Source organism: Trachypithecus francoisi, unplaced genomic scaffold, assembly GCF_009764315.1.
Source record: "Trachypithecus francoisi isolate TF-2019V2 unplaced genomic scaffold, Tfra_2.0 Lachesis_group3, whole genome shotgun sequence".
In the NCBI taxonomy this organism is placed as follows: Eukaryota; Metazoa; Chordata; class Mammalia; order Primates; family Cercopithecidae; genus Trachypithecus; species Trachypithecus francoisi.
Window position 1 is genome coordinate 147403851 of NW_022681468.1, and position 14999 is coordinate 147418849.

The 14999-nt window shown below is 43.0% G+C and overlaps 1 protein-coding gene across 6 annotated transcripts in view; it reads right to left on the bottom strand.

Annotated features, from left to right (window-relative positions):
* The window catches only part of STARD9 (StAR related lipid transfer domain containing 9), a 159949-nt gene that overhangs the window by 87577 nt on the left and 57373 nt on the right, over positions 1–14999 (bottom strand). For all 6 annotated transcript variants that reach the window (XR_004432060.1, XM_033190404.1, XM_033190405.1 and 3 more), the window contains exons 4-7: positions 4648–4764; positions 1707–1739; positions 1559–1620; positions 834–946 (exon numbers count right to left, since the gene is read on the bottom strand). Coding sequence is in view for 5 of the 6 variants with exons in the window: in XM_033190404.1 (XP_033046295.1) it covers positions 834–946; positions 1559–1620; positions 1707–1739; positions 4648–4764 (325 nt within the window). In the remaining variant the exon portion in view is untranslated. The remainder of the gene's footprint in view (positions 1–833; positions 947–1558; positions 1621–1706; positions 1740–4647; positions 4765–14999) is intronic.

Sequence of the window (14999 nt, forward strand, 5' to 3'; positions counted from 1 at the left end):
CCCAAAGTGTTGGGATTACAGGCATACGCCACTGCACCTGGCCCATGTATTAACTCTTATAAGTGGCCTGGAAGGGTAAAAACTTCGCCCATAAAAGAACCCAACTATTGCTACTTAATAGCAGGATCTACCTTAATGATATAAGACAGATGGTACCAAGCACCAAACATCAGTACTTGGTTAGGAAACACATCAAATCCTACTCCATGTCTGATGTCTGACTTTGCCCTATCTCTCCTACCTACTACCACCACCAATGGAAAAGAAAGGGGACTGGTTTACCAGGGAACCAGTAGAGGCTCTGCTATATCAGGCGCCTGAAGATCCCACCGCATTCCCTACAGCTTTCCCTCTCATTCACCATGCTTTAGCCACACTGGCCCCTAGAAAACACCAAGCCTTCTCCCAGGGCTCTAGTCCATTCCACTCCCTCTTCCTGAAACACTTCTCACCTTGTTACATCATTCTTCACATGACTATACTCCTTTCAGGTCTCAGCTTAAATGTTTCCTCCTCAGAGAAGCTCTTCCTGATCACCCCATAAAGGTGGGTCACCAACACTTTCCAATGTTCTTTGCCACTGACATCTATTTATTTACTAGCCTTTATCACTACTTGTAATCGTTTGTTTCCTGACTCACACCCACTAGATTGTAAGCTTGCCTGAGGGCAGGACCATGTCTTCTCTATTTGTCAATACATATTCAGTGTCTAGTACAATAGCTGGCACACAATAAGTGTTCATTACACATATGTTCAATGCATTAGTGAACATTAGGAGAGCTTCCCAGGCTTCAGTTTGTTTTCGGATCTCCAGGATCACAGTAGCTCACCTTGTACATAGGGCCCCATCTCTGGATGCTCCCTGACCCGCAGGGTATAGGGCTTTTTTTGACCAGATTGCTTCAACAGATCCCGTACCCGTTCATTATAGATTTCTAGAAAACTAGACAGAAGTAGAAAAAGGCAACATAATTACATTTTGAAAAAAAGTAGAAACAACACTGAGCTAAAAATCAGGAGGTCTTAGTTCCTGTTCCAGCTCCACGTCTGACATTCCAAGGCACGGATCAAGCCAAGGTTCCCCCTTGAGTCTCTTTCCATATATACACAAGAGTTTTTTTTTAATTGTATTTTTATTTTTGAGACAGAGTCTCTGTCTCACAGGCTGGAGTGCAGTGGCACAATCTTGGCTCACTGCAATCTCCGCCTCCCAGATTCACCACACCCGGCCACAGAGGTTGTTTCTTGAGTGAGTTTCAAACATGACCCTTGAGCTCTATTGTTCTGTGAAGGCATCTCAAGGGCTACTTGATAGCCAGGGTCAGCTGGGCCACAGAAGGAAAGACCTGCTTGTTAAGTCTATGAGTAGGAAATTAAGTTTTCTACAACCAAGGGCCTAAGTATGTTTCTCAGCTCTTGTACTGCAAGATATTTCTTCTGTGGCTTTTCTCCATCCCTGTGGTGACTCTGGAAGTAAAGAGAGGACAGCTGAACATGGCAGAATTTGGAGTGGAAGGAGAACTACTGTAGGTTCCAGAGCTTGGTAGATTCTTACCTTACTTTTATCCTACAGGAGGAAAGCAGTGAGGCACAGTCTTTCTGCCTGATGAAGAGACCCTGCACAAACCAGAGGGTTGGGGTTTCATTGTAGGAACTGTACAGAGACCTACTTTGAGAGGATCCAGCCAAAAGACAGTGTATACCTCACATATCCGTGGTGTCAGCCCAACAGAGGCCTGGAGAACAGAAGAAAGGAAAGCATTATTGTTTACTCAAGATGATGCTCTCCCCCACCGAATACCCAGGCACCATCCTCAGCATGGGGATAGGTGCCTGGACTCCTTGTGCTAGCCTCTTCACTTCAGGCAGTTTCACTGGAGAATATAGAAGACTTTTATGTGCCAGTGCTCCGAGAGACACTCAAGGAAGAAATGTACCAGATGAGAGGCATATGTATCAACCACAAGAAGGAAAAGAGGAGGCCGGGCGCGGTGGCTCACGTCTGTAATCCCAGCACTTTGAGAGGCCAAGGCAGGCGGATCACGAGGTCAGGAGATCGAGATCATCCAGCCTGGGCGACAGAGCGAGACTGTGATTTAAAAAAAAAAGAGGAAGAAGGAGGAAAAGAGAAGCCAGCACACCCAGATACCTGCTTTTATGCAATGAAGGTTACATTATTCTTGGATAAAAACACTTTACCAATGTTCCTCCTAGACTCCCTACACCTGGGGATTGGAGTATATGAGTATTCAAAATACACATTTAGACCAGGTGTGGTGGCTCACCCCTGTAATCCCAGCACTTTGGGAGGCTGAGGTGGGTGGATCACTTGAGCTCAGGAGTAAGAGACAAGCCTGGGCAACTTGCGGAGACCCTGTCTCTGGCTAATACAAAAAAAATTAGCCTGGCATGGAGGCGTGTGCCTATGGTCTCGGCTACTCAGGAGACTAAGGTGGGAGGATCACTTGAACCCAGGAGGCAGAGGCTGCAGTGAGCTGAGATTGCACCACTGCACTCCAACCTGGGTAACAGAGACCCCATCTCAAAAACAAAACAAAACAACAAAAACAACAACAACAACAAAACACATTTAGAAAGAGGTAGTTTTCTCATCTTGTATCCAGTGCTAACTTGTACTCGGTTAAGGGCTTTATACTTTTGGTTTAGTGGCCAATTTCTTCTTTTTTTTTAATTATTATTTTTTTGAAATAGAGTTTCACTCTTGTTACCCAGGCTGGAGTGCAATGGCACAATCTCGGCTCACTTCAACCTCCATCTCCCGAGTTCAAGCAATTCTCCTGTCTCAGCTTCCCGAGTAGCTGGGAGTACAGGCACTTGCCATCACACCTGGCTAATTTTTATATTTTTAGTAGAGACAGGGTTTCACCATGTTGGCCAGGCTGGTCTCGAACTCCTGAGCTCAGGTGATCCACCCGCCTCAGCCTCCCAAAGTACTGGGATTACAGGTGTGAGCCAACGCACCCAGCCCCAATTCTTTTAATGTCAAATACTGTGAAATCACACTAAACACAGGACAAAGTGAGCAATGAGCTAGGTCCAAGGCATCAGGGATAATCATCTAAGAGGAATCATGTTCTATAGAATGTTCCTGTGTAGTGTTTATTTGTTACCCACCTAACGGGATATATATACTTTTAGAGACAGGGTCTCTTTTTATTTATTTATTTATTTATTTTTTGAGACGAAGTCTTGCCCCATTGCCCAGGCCAGAGTGCAATGGTACAATCTCAGCTTACTGCAACCTCAGCCTCCCCGGTTCAAGTGATTCTCATGCCTCAGCCTCCTAGATAGCTGGGATTACAGGTGCATGCCACCACATCTGGCTAATTTTTGTATTTTTAGTAGACACTTGGTTTCACCATATTGGCTAGGCTGGCCTTGAACGCCTGACCTCGTGATCCACCCGCCTCGGCCTCCCAAAGTGCTGGGATTACAGGAATGAGCCACCGCACCTGGCCGAGACAGGGTCTCTTACTCTGTTGTCCAGGCTGGAGTACAGTGGCAAGATCATGGCTGATCACTGCAACTTCAACCTCCCAGGCTGAAGCCATCCTCCCACCTCAGCCTCCCAAGTAGCTGGGACCACAGGCATGTGCCCCCACACCCGGCTAATTTTTGTATTTTTTATAGAGATGGGGTCTCCCTATGTTGCCCAGACTGTTCTCAAATTCCTGGGCTTAAGAGATCTTTCTGCCTCAGCCACCCCAAAGTGCTGAGATTATAGGTGTGAACCACTGCGTCTGGCACCCTGACCAGGATACTTCTAAATCCAAAACAAAAAGGTATTCTTAAGGAACTCTGCCCTCCTGATTTTCTGTGATAAAGGAAGGCTCTCATTAAATCCTATGTACTTTTGAAAGCCCCCGGCTCAGAAACTAGTTCTCATGCTTTCTTCTAATACACAGATCTAACACATGTAGGCTTGGAGCTTGGCCACAATAATCAAATCTCTGCACAGCTCTAGCTTGCACTTAAGATTTAGTCCAGGTCTTGTCCACAACAAAGGTGCAAAACAGCTTCAAATAACGAACCTGGAGATAACAAGAAATTCAGGAGGACTGACGAGAACTGCTTTGTTGAAGGGAGCTGTAAAATTCTAAGGCTCTTCAGGGTTTAATAAAAAGGGGTTAATTATTCAAAATTTACCTTCCAATTAAATGCTGAAAAACTCTTTTTTTTTTTTTGAGACGGAGTTTCGCTCTTGTTCCCCAGGCTGGAGTGCAATGGCACGATCTCAACTCACCACAACCTCTGCCTCCCGGGTTCAAGTGATTTGTGATTCTCCTGCCTCAGCCTCCCGAGTAGCTGGGATTACAGGCATGCGCCACCACATCAAGCTAATTTTTTCGTATTTTTAACAGAGATGGGGTTTCTCCATGTTAGGCTGGTCTCGAACTCCCAACCCCAGGTGATTCGCCCGCCTTGGCCTCCCAAAGTGCTGGGATTACAGGCATGAGCCAACGTGCCCAGCCGAAAAACTCACTCTTAAAACAGAAGAAGGCTCATTCAATCTTCTTTAAAGTTGACTGACTACAGAAATCATATTCTATCTCGCAGTAGTAAGGACAATGCAAGGTTCAGGCTTGCTGTGGCATTAGGACCATATCTCATTGTAATACTCACTGGGGTCCCCAGCATGGTATATGTCTTCCCAGAGCCTGTCTGTCCATAAGCAAAAAGGCATATGTTATAGCCTTTGGCAACTCCAGACAGTACTTCCATCCCTAAATCCTGGAAAACCTGTAACAACAAAAGCAGAGGAAATATCACTGTGGTCCTTCTTCTCATAGCAGATTTAGAATTATTTTCTAACCTAAAAAAATATATAAAATATTTCAAACATCCATGACTATTAATTCACTACCATTTCATAAGAATCAATTTAGCTTCATAAAAAGATAGCTAAGGAATATTCATTCATTCAGCCTGTCAAATTCTTTAAGTGCCTACTGTATCTAGACACAATACTGGACTCTGTAGATACAAAAGTAATATGGTCTCTAAACTTAAGGCAAAGAGAGTGTAGAAGAGCAAAGATATGCAAGCAAAATAATTCTGTATCTCTCGTAAGAAAATGTTTAATATGGTTAATCAGGTAAAGCTGCAGTGAAATATTGCCCAATAACAAAGAAATTCAGGGTCTTAGGATACCACACTGAAGATCAGTAAGATCAGAAGTTAGGGAGGTGTTTTCCATGTGCATTTATTTTCTATACACTCCCTCCTCAGACTGACCCCAAGAGCTGGCTGGTTCTGCTGGTCATTTACCCCTGCTTCAGTGAATCAGAAATAGGCAGAGGTCCTCATGTGAAAACTCCTATACTTGTTATACTGCTTGGAAGTCCTACTGAGCTCTGTTCTGCAAACTCTGGTCTCAGGAAAAAATAGCCAGTTTTATGGGGAAGGCACAGCTTCCTAGTTCAGCCAGTCTTCAGCAGAATGCTATGTGGGCATCTGCATACCCATGGCTGGTACGGTGGACATTTACCCTTTGTATTGTTGCCCAGCATCAAAATACTCTTCCCTTGAACCTTTGGTTGTGTCAGTCTCGGTGGGAAGTGTCCGGAGCCATGAGGCCCGGAATTAGCGGACCTCTGTTGCTTGATCTCCGCAAAGTGGAGACAAGACGGCACATTTCCGGGTTCTTTATTGCGGACCCTTCCTGCGCGCGCCTAAAGCCCTTCCCGCGTGCGCCTAAAGCTTTTCCCACGCGCGCCCAAACTGTTCCCGCGCGCGCCAACCTTTCCCGCGCGCGCAATCATTTTCCCGCCCAGGAAGATATGCAGCCTAGGGCGCAGGCGCGATCCCGCGCCCAGGAAAAGTACAAACCCACGGCGCATGCGCGATTGTAATTTGAGAAGACCGGCCCCCCGTCACCGCCCTGGCCCAACCTCTTCCTCTGCCAGCCTATATAAGGCATGACCCTGCATTCAATAAACGAGACTTGATCAGACTATTTGTCTTGTCTCCATTTCTCATGTTTTCTCATCTCCTCCATTCCCACTCCCCCTTCCAGGGCCCGTTCGACTGTCCTGCGGGTCAGGACAGGAAGCACAGCTCAATGCTCTACTATAGAAGCCAAACAGGCCAGATATTCCTCTCCACCTAGGACAACACTAGCACATGAAATGAGGCCAGACAGGGATGGATGCAGTGGCTCATGCCTGTAATTCCAGCACTTTGGGAGGATGAGGTGAGTGGATCACCTGAGGTCAGGAGTTCGAGACTAGCCTGGCCAACATGGCGAAACCGTCTCTACTAAAAATACAAAAAATTACCCGGGCATGGTGGCGGGCACCTATAATCCCAGCTACTTGGGAAGTGGAGGTAGGAGAATCACTTGAACCCAGGAAGTGGAAGTGCAATGAGCTGAGATCGTGCCATTGCACTCCAGCCTGGGAGAGAGAGACTCCATCTCAAAAAAAAAAAAAAAAAAAGAAAGAAATGGGGCCGGACAACTACATGTCACTTGACAAGCCGAATATCATTTGAATTCTGAAAGAAAGACATAAAAATAAAGAATAGTTAATAAATTGTCCATACTGGCATCAAGGATCCAATAACACTGCCTGCTGGGCATACAGTGGTAGAAGTGCCAAGTGTGGTGCTCAGACAATTCTGTGATATGGTTCCGCCTGGGGTCCCTGTTGCTTAGTATCCCATGTCTTCCTGCCCAGTTTTCAACTTTCCCCTCAATTCTGTGACTCCTCTGATATGATTCCAAGGTGTAGTGTGTTCTTACACTTCAAAGCTGTGTGATCTTGGGCAAGTTACTTAAACTCTGTAAACTTTAGTTTCTTTAGGTATAAAATGTTTACTGTTGTATCTGTAATACAGGTTTGTTGTGAAGATTAAACAAAGTAATACACTTAATTAGGGACAAAGATAGGAGCTGCTAACTCAAGACTACACTCCCTGTTTTTTTTTTCTTTTTTTTTTTTTGAGACAGGGTCTTGCTCTGTCCCCCAGCCTGGAGTGCAGTGGCACAATCTTGACTTACCACAGCCTCGACCTCTTGGGCTCAAACGATCTCCCTACCTTGGTCTCCTGAGCAGCTGCAACTGCAGGTGTGCACCACCATACCCAGCTAATTTTTTTTGTATTTTTGTAGAGACAGGTCTCCCCATGTTGCCCAGGCTGGTCTTGAACTCCTGGGCTCAAGTGATCCACGTGCTTCAGCCTCCCAAAGTGCTGGGATTACAGATGTGAGCCACTGTGCCTGGCCCTTTATTTATTTATTTATTTATTTATTTTTTCTTAAGAGACATGGTCTTATCCTGTCAGCTAGGCTGAAGTGCAGTGGCACAATCATAGCCCACTGCAGCTTCGAACACCTGGGCTCAAGGGATCATCTCGCCTCAGCCTCTTGAGTAGCTAGGATTAAGGGCATTTTTATTATTTTTCTCTTTGTTAGTTTATTTGTTTTAATAATCAGTGTTACGTTGTCATCAGTTTAAACAAATGGGTTATTTGCAAGCCTTATGGTAATCTCAAATCAAAAAACCTACAAAAGATACACAAAAAATAAAAAGAAATTAAAACATGCCACCAAAGAAAACCACCTTCACAAAACAGGAAGACAGGAAGAAAAGAAGAAGGGAAGAACAGACCACAAAACAACCAGAAAAGAAATAACAAAATGGCAGAAGTCCTTACTCATCAATAATAACGTTGAATGTAAAGGCACTAAACTCTCCAATCAAAAGATAGAGCTAAATGGATTTAAAAAACAAGACTCAACAATCTATTGCCTACAGGAAACACACTTCACCTGTGAATACACATATACACTGAAAACAAAGGGAGAGAAAAAGATACTCCATGCAAATGGAAACCAAAAAAGAGCAGAATTAGCTACATGTGTATCAGACAAAATAGATTTCAAGACAAAAACTTAAAAGAGACAAAGGTCATTATATAATCAGAAAGGGGTCAATTCAGCAAAAGGATGTAACAATTATAAATATATATGCACCCAACACTGGATCACCCAGATATATAAAGCAAATATTATTAAAGCTAAAGAGAGAAAGAGAGAGACCTCAACACAGTAATAGCTGGAGACTTCAACACCCCACTTTCAGCACTGGATAGATCATTCAGACAGAAAATCAACAAAGAAATGTTGGACTTAATCTGCACTGTAAACCAAATGGACCTAATAGATATTTACAGAACATTTCATCCAATGGCTGCAGAATACACATTCTTCTCCTCAGCACATGGATCACTCTCAAGAAAAGACCATATGTTAGGCCACAAAACACGTTTTAAAGAATTAAAAAAAAAAAATCTTCCTGAAAGATGGGTTAAGGAAAAAATAAATAATAAAACAATTCAAAAAAGCTGAAATCATATCAAGTATCTTCCATGACCACAATGGAATAAAATTAGAAATAATAACAAGAGGAATTTTGGAAACTATATACACACATGGAAATTAAACAATATGCTCCTGAATGACCAGTAGGTCCCTGAACAAAATAAGAAGAAAGTTTTCAAATTTCTTTTTTTTTGGAGACAGAATCTCACTCTGTCACCCAGGCTAGAGTACAATGGTGTGATCTCAGCTCACTGCAACCTCCACCTCCCGGGTTCAAGCAATTCTCATGCCCCAGTATTCCAAGTAGCTGAGACTACCGGTGTGCACCACCACGCCTGGCTAACTTTTGGTATTTTAGTAGAGACAGGGTTTCACCATGTTTCACAGGCTGGTCTTTAACTCCTAAGCTCAGGTAGTCTGCCCGCCTTGGCATCACAAAGTACTAGGATTACAGTCTTAAGCCACCATGCCTGGCCTAAAATTCTTGAAACAAATAGATATGGAAACACAACATACCAAAGCAAATGGGATACAGCGAAAGTACCACTAAGAGAAAAGTTTACAGCAATAAGCATCTATATCAAAAAAGTAGAAAAACTTCAAATAACCTAACAATGCATCTTAAAAACTAGAAAAGTGGCCAGGCATGGTGGTCCATGTCTGTAATCCCAGCACTTTGGAAGGCCAAGGCAAGAAGATCACTTGAGCCCAGGAGTTCAAGACCAGCCTGGACTCAAGCTCTATAAACTCTTGCAATATAGCAAGAATTCATTTCTAATTTTTTAATAAGAAAACTAGAAAAGCAAGAGCAAATCAAACACAAAATTAGCAGAAGAAAAAAATGAGAGAGAAATAAATGAAATTGAAATGAAAAAAGCAATGCAAAAGATCAATAAATTGAAAAATTGGTATTTTGAAAAGATAAAATTGATAAGCCTTTAGACAAAGAAAAAAAGACTCACATAAATAAAATCAGAGATGAAAAAGGAAGCATTACAACTGACACTGCAGAAATCCAAAGGCCCGTTAGAGACTACTATGACTATACACCAATAAATTGGAAAACCTAGAAAAAAATGGATAAATTCCTAGACACATACAATCTACCAAAATTGAACCATGAAGAAATCCAAAACCTGAATAGAACAATAGCAAGTAATGAAGCTGTAATAAAAATCTCCCAGCAAAGAAAAGCCCAGAACCCAATGGTTTCACTGCTGAATTTTACCAAACATTTAAAGAAGAACTAATATCAAGCCTACTAAAACTACTCCAAAAAAATGAAAAAGGGAATACTTACAAACTCATCTTTTAAGGCCAGTATTACCCTGATACCAAAACCACACAAAGATACATCAAAAAAACAAAACTACAGGCCAATATCCCCGATGAACATTGATGCAAAAATCTTCAACAAAATACCAGCAAACCGAATTCAACAACATGTTAAAAAGATCATTCAGGCCAGGCATGGTGGCTCAGACCTGCAATCTCAGCACTTTGGGAGGCCTGAGGTGATAGATATCCCCATCTACCCTGATGTGATTACTACGCATTATATGCCTGTATCAAAATATCTCATGTACCTCATAAATATATATACCTACTATATACCCATAATTTTTTTTTTTCTTTTTCTGAGACAAAGTTTCACTCGGTTGCCCAGGCTAGAGTGCAGTGGCACAATCACAGCTTACTGCAGCCTCAATTTCCCAGGCTCAAGCAATCCTCCCACCTTAGCCTCCCAAGTAGCTGGGACTACAGGCATGTGCCCCCATGCCCAGCTAATTTTTGTATTTTTTGTAGAGATGGGGTTTCGCCATGTTGCCCAGGCTGGTCTCAAACTCCTAGCGATCTGCCCACCTTGGCCTCCCAGAAAACAACTGGTCAAGCACAGTGGTGCACACTTGTAATACCAGCACTTTGGGAGACTGAGAGGCCTCAGCTACTTGGGAGGCTGAAGTGGAAGGACTGCTCGAGCCATGGAGGTAGAGGTTGCAGTGAGCCGACATCACACCACTGCACTCCATCTACCTGGGGCAAGACACCGAGACACTGTCTTGAAAAAAAATTGGTATCAAAAACCCTCTCATAAACCATTAAATTAAAGAAAAGATGGCCAGGCACGGTGGCTCACACCTGTAATCTCAGCACTTTGGGAGGCCGAGGCGGCGCAATCACCTGGAGTCAGGAGTTTGAGACCAGCCTGACCAACATGGAGAAACCCCATCTCTACTTTAAAAAATACAAAATTAGCCGAGCATGGTGGCACGTGCCTGTACTCCTAGCTACTCAGGAGGCTGAGACAAGAGAATCATTTGAACCCGGGAGGTGGAGGCTGCAGTGAGCCGAAATCGCGTCACTACGCTCCAGCCCGGGCAACAAGAGTGAAACTCTTTCCCAGGCCACCAAAAAAAAAAAAAAAGAAGAAGAAGAAAAGAAATAATTAAAACTCTTGCCAGGTGTGGTGGCTCATGCCTGTAATCCCAGCGCTTTGGGAGGCTGATGTGGGAAAATCACTTGAGGTCAGGAGTTCAGAGACCAGCCTGGCCAACATGGTGAAACCCTGTCTCTACTAAAAAATACAACAATTAGCCAGGCACGGTGGCAGGTGCCTGTAATGCCAGTTATTTGGGAAGCTGAGGCAGGAGAATAGCTCGAACTTGGGAGGCAGAGGCTGCAGTGAGCCGATATTGCACCATTGTGCCCCAGCCTGGGCAACAGAACTAGGCTCGGTCTCAAAAAATAAATAAATAAATGAAATAATAATAACTAAAACTCTTTCCTCGTATCTTGAAGGTTTTGTTAGGGCTTGGTGTCTTTCTTTTTCTTTTAATAAATATGAAAATCATTCCACTGAGAGGGAGGTTACTTATCCAACAAAATACATGTAGTCCTCAGCCCTTAATACCTTCCCACAGAAAAGTTTCATGCATGTCTATTACAAACTGAAATTGCTATTAAAAACTAAAATTTTCACACAGAAAAGAAATTCTTCATTAGTTTTTGTTAATCTACCAAAAAAAAAAAAAAGGAAGAAAATAACAGCCGGGGCTGGCCGCGGTGGCTCAAGCCTATAATCCCAGCACTTTGGGAGGCCGAGACGGGTGGATCACAAGTTCAGGAGATCGAGACCATCCTGGCTAATCCGGTGAGACCCTGTCTCTACTAAAAACTACAAAAAACTAGCCGGGCGAGGTGGCGGGCACCTGTAGTCCCAGCTACACGGGAGGCTGAGGCAGGAGAATGGCGTAAACCCGGGAGGTGGAGCTTGCAGTGAGCTGAGATCCGGCCACTGCACTCCAGCCTGGGCGACAGAGCGAGACTCCGTCTCAAAAAAAAAAAAAAAAAAAGAAAAGAAAATAACAGCCGGGCATGGTGGCTCACACCTGTAAACCCAGCACTTTGGGAGGCCAAGGCAGGCGGCTCACCTGAGGTCAGGAGTTCAAGACCAGCCTGGCCAATATGGTGAAACCCCACCTCTACTAAAATACAAAAATTAGCCGGGAGTGGTGGCATGTGTCTGTAATTCCAGCTACTTGGGAGGCTGAGACAAGAGAACTGCTTGAGCCCAGGAGGTGGAGGTTGCAGTGAGCCAAGATCGCGCCACTGCACTCTAGCCTGGGAGACAGAGTAAGCCTCTGTCTCCAAAAACAGAAAATAGCTTTAAGGCTGGTGGTGGTGGCTCACGCCTGTAATCTCAGCACTTTGGGAGGCTGAGCTGGGTGGACCACTTGAGGTCAGAAATATGAGACTAGCCTGGCCAAGATGGTGAAACCCCATCTCTACTAAAAATACAAAAATTAAGCTGGTTGTGGTAGTGCACACCTGTAATTCCAGCTACTTGGGAGACTGAGGCAGGAGAACCATTTGAACCTGGAATGCAGAGGTTGCAGTGGGCCAAGACTGTGCCACCACACTCCAGCCTGGGTGACAGATTGAGACTGTCTCAAACAAAAAAGAAAATAACTTTAAATGTTTATGATGTATTCTGTTTAAATGCATTTTAAATATTACTTATCTCTATGGGTCTGTAACTCCATTGTTAAAATAAAAGAATTATATTAGAAAACTTTATTCCGTTTTAGAAAAATTGCTACTAAATGCAGTAACAGATAACATCTTTACTGACAAGGGTATTTGTGTATTCACTATGAGAATTATTCTTATGTTTTATTATATAAATAATTATGTTCAAAGAAACAAAGAAAAAAAAAAAGACAGGCCGGGCATGGTAGCTCATGCCTGTAAACCCAGAACTTAGGGAGGCCAGGGCAAGTGAATCACCTGAGGTCAGGAGTTCAAGACCAGTCTGGCCAACATGGTGAAACCCTGTCTCTATGAAAAATACAAAAAATTAGCTGGGTGTGGTGACACATGCCTATAGTCCCAGCTACTTGGGAGGCTGGGGCAGAAGAATCACTTGAACCTGGGAGGCGGAGGTTGCAGCGAGCCGAGATTATGTCACTGCACTCCAGCCTAGATAACAGAGGGAGATTCTCTCTCCAAAAAAAAAAGACAACAGAAAATGGTGAGAAACAAAAATGATCCCACTATTCAGAGATAATAGACTTTTTTTATGTATATATATACTTTAAGTTCTAGGGTACATGTGCATAACGTGCAGGTTTGTTACATATGTATACATCTGCCATATTGGTGTGCTGCACCCATTAACTCGTCATTTACATTAGGTATATCTCTTAATGCTATCCCTTCCCCTCTCCCCACAATAGGCCCTGGTGTGTGATATTCCCCCTCCTGTGTCCAAGTGATCTCATTGTTCAATTCCCACCTATGAGTGAGAACATGCAGTTTTTGGTTTTCTGTTCTTGCGATAGTTTGCTGAGAATGATGGTTTCCAGCTGCATCCATGTCCCTACAAAGGACACAAATTCATCCTTTTTATGGCTGCATAGTATTCCATGGTGTATATGTGCCACATTTTCTTAATCCAGTCTGTCACAGATGGACATTTGGGTTGATTCCAAGTCTTTGCTATTGTGAATAGTGCCGCAAAAAACATACGTGTGCATCTGTCTTTATAGCAGCATGATTTATAATCCTTTGGGTATATACCCAGTAATGGGATGGTTGGGTCAAATGGTATTTCTAGTTCTAGATCCTTGAGGAACTGCCACACTGTTTTCTACAATGGATGAACTAGTTTACAGTCCCAACAACAGTGTAAAAGTGTTCCTATTTCTCCACATCCTCTCCAGCACCTGTTGTTTCCTGATTTTTAAATGATTTCCATTCTACTTGGTGTGAGATGGTATCTCATTGTGGTTTTGATTTGCATTTCTCTGATGGCGAGTGATGATGAGCATTTTTTTATGTGTCTGTTGGCTGCATGAATGTCTTCTTTTGAGAAGTGTCTGTTCATACTCTTTGCCCACTTTTTGATGGGGTTTTTTTTCTTGTAAATCTGTTTGAGTTCTTTGTAGGTTCTGGATATTAGCCCTTTGTCAGATGAGTAGATTGCAAAAATTTTCTCCCATTCTGTAGGTTGCCTGTTCACTCTGATGGTAGTTTCTTTTACTGTGCAGAAGCTCTTTAGTTCAATTAGATCCCATTTGTCAATTTTGGCTTTTGTTGCCATTGCTTTTGGTGTTTTAGACATGAAGTCCTTGCCCACGCCTAAGTCCTGAATGGTATTACCTAGGTTTTCTTCTAGGGTTTTTATGGTTTTAGGTCTAACATTTAAGTCTCTAATCCATTTTGAATTAATTTTTGTGTAAGGAGTAAGGAAAGGATCCAGTTTCAGCTTTCTACTTATGGCTAGCCAATTTTCCCAGTACTATTAATTAAATAGGGAATCCTTTCCCCATGTCTTGTTTTTGTCAGGTTTGTCAAAGATCAGACGGCTGTAGATGTGTGGTATTATTTCTGAGGGCTCTGTTCTGTTCCATTGGTCTATATCTCTGATTTTGGTACCAGTAGCAAAACATGCAGTTTTGGTTACTGTAGCCTTGTAGTATAGTTCGAAGTAGCATGATGCCTCCAGCTTTGTTCTTTTGGCTTAGCATTGTCTTGGCAATGTGGGCTCTTTTTTGGTTCCATATGAACTTTAAAGCAGTTTTTTCCAATTCTGTGAAGAAAATCATTGGTAGCTTAATGGGGATGGCATTGAATCTATAAATTACCTTGGGCAGTATGGCCATTTTCACAATATTGATTCTTCCTATCTATGAGCGTGGAATGTTCTTCCATTTGTTTGTGTCCTCTTTTATTTCACTGAGCAGTGGTTTGTAGTTCTCCATGAAGAGGTCCTTTACATCCCTTGTAAGCTGGATTCCTAGGTATTTTATTCTCTTTGAAGCTATCGCGAATGGGAGTTCATTCTGATTTGGCTCTCTGTCCGTTACTGGTGTATAGGAATGCTTGTGATTTTTGCACATTGATTTTGTATCCTGAGACTTTGCTGAAGTTGCTTACCAGCTTAAGGAGATTTGGGCCTGAGACGATGGGGCTTTCTAAATATCCCTGGGATGCAAGGCTGGTTCAACATACGCAAATCAATAAACGTAATCCAGCATATATACAGAACCAAAGACAAAAACCACATGATTATCTCAATAGATGCAGAAAAGGCCTTTGACAAAATTCAACAGCCCTTCGTGCTAAAAACTCTCAATAAATTTGGTATTCA